Source organism: Pterocles gutturalis, unplaced genomic scaffold (assembly GCF_000699245.1).
Source record: "Pterocles gutturalis isolate BGI_N339 unplaced genomic scaffold, ASM69924v1 scaffold6404, whole genome shotgun sequence".
Lineage (NCBI taxonomy): Eukaryota > Metazoa > Chordata > Aves > Pterocliformes > Pteroclidae > Pterocles > Pterocles gutturalis.
The window spans coordinates 1-1,128 of record NW_010135550.1 but is presented as its reverse complement, the minus strand read 5'-3'; the positions used below and the strand labels follow the sequence as shown (position 1 = coordinate 1,128).

Genomic DNA, 1,128 nt, shown 5'->3' with positions numbered 1-1,128 from the left:
GCGTCGTGTGTCCCGATGCAGCTGAGCCGGGCACATCGTCCTGCATCACATGCCATGGCTGCAGCTGCACGCTCCCTTTGCTGGTACGGAAGCGGGATCGGCTCTGAAGCACAGGGGTTTGAATGCTGAGCAGCTCCCTGCCTCATCTGTTACGCTTTACATACAGGAGCATAATTGCTAGTCACTAAAATTAAACTCTGTAACCAGGGAATAATAATTTCTTGAATATGATGAAACTGTTAAAGAGGAGAGTACTCTGTGTGAGCATTTTGGCTGAACTGATTCTTTTCCTAGCTTTCCTCTGGAAACAGAGAGGTTAGGGAGAAGAAAAACCCCATAATTCTTAATGTGATTTGATCCAACTGCTACCCTAAATTACCACCGTAAGTTAGTTAAAAGTGTTTCAGATGTCTACTCAAGATACATTGAAAGGAGCTGGAGACTTGTTTTCTTCAGTAAGCAAGTTGTGTTTGCTCTGGAGGTGATGTGGTTAGAAGAGTGTAAGAGTCTGGAAATCTCCCTCGTGGTTCGACTGCTTACCCATTTCTATTTGTAAGTGGCCTGTACGGAAGTTTTCTGGAGCATCTACAAGGTGTTCCCTTTGAAAGAATGGGGGTTTTCAGAATCTTCAGTCAGGGTGTGTGCTAGCTACAGAAACAGAGAGGTACCTTCAGTTTGGTGTTTTAAAAAGTACTTTTTTTTTTTTTCCCCTCTCTTAGGCCAAAGCAGTTGCTGCAGAATCAAATGCTACTTTCTTTAATATAAGTGCAGCAAGCCTAACTTCAAAATACGTAAGTAGCAGCTGTAAATTATATTGATCTGAAAACATGCATGCTGTAATTGGAGCTTAAGAAGGCCAGAGACTTCTGATGAGTCAGTCCTTGGGGAACTGTTAGCCTATAGTGAACATAAAGCTTTTTAAAAATGACTTGGGAAGTAAAAAATGTTGCTTTGTGCACATGATAACTCAATGTCAAAGGCTTTTGCTGTTCACGATGATGCTGGCTGTTATACAGATGAGTGGTTGTGGGTTTTTTTCTTCTTCAAAAAGTAAATGAAGTGGGTCCCATCTCCATTTCACTCTGATAATTTAGACACCAAAATGTCATAGAATCATAGAATCATAGA

The 1,128-nt window shown here is 41.3% G+C and overlaps 1 protein-coding gene across 1 annotated transcript in view; it reads left to right on the top strand.

Annotated features, from left to right (window-relative positions):
* LOC104467958 (spastin-like) overlaps window positions 1–791 on the top strand; it is a gene marked incomplete at its 3' end in the record, with an annotated part of 20,763 nt that extends 19,972 nt beyond the window's left edge. Inside the window, exon 9 of the mRNA XM_010081934.1 lies at window positions 720–791. Within this exon, the coding sequence (XP_010080236.1) occupies window positions 720–791 (72 nt within the window). The remainder of the gene's footprint in view (window positions 1–719) is intronic.
* Between the last annotated feature and the right edge of the window lie 337 nt (window positions 792–1,128).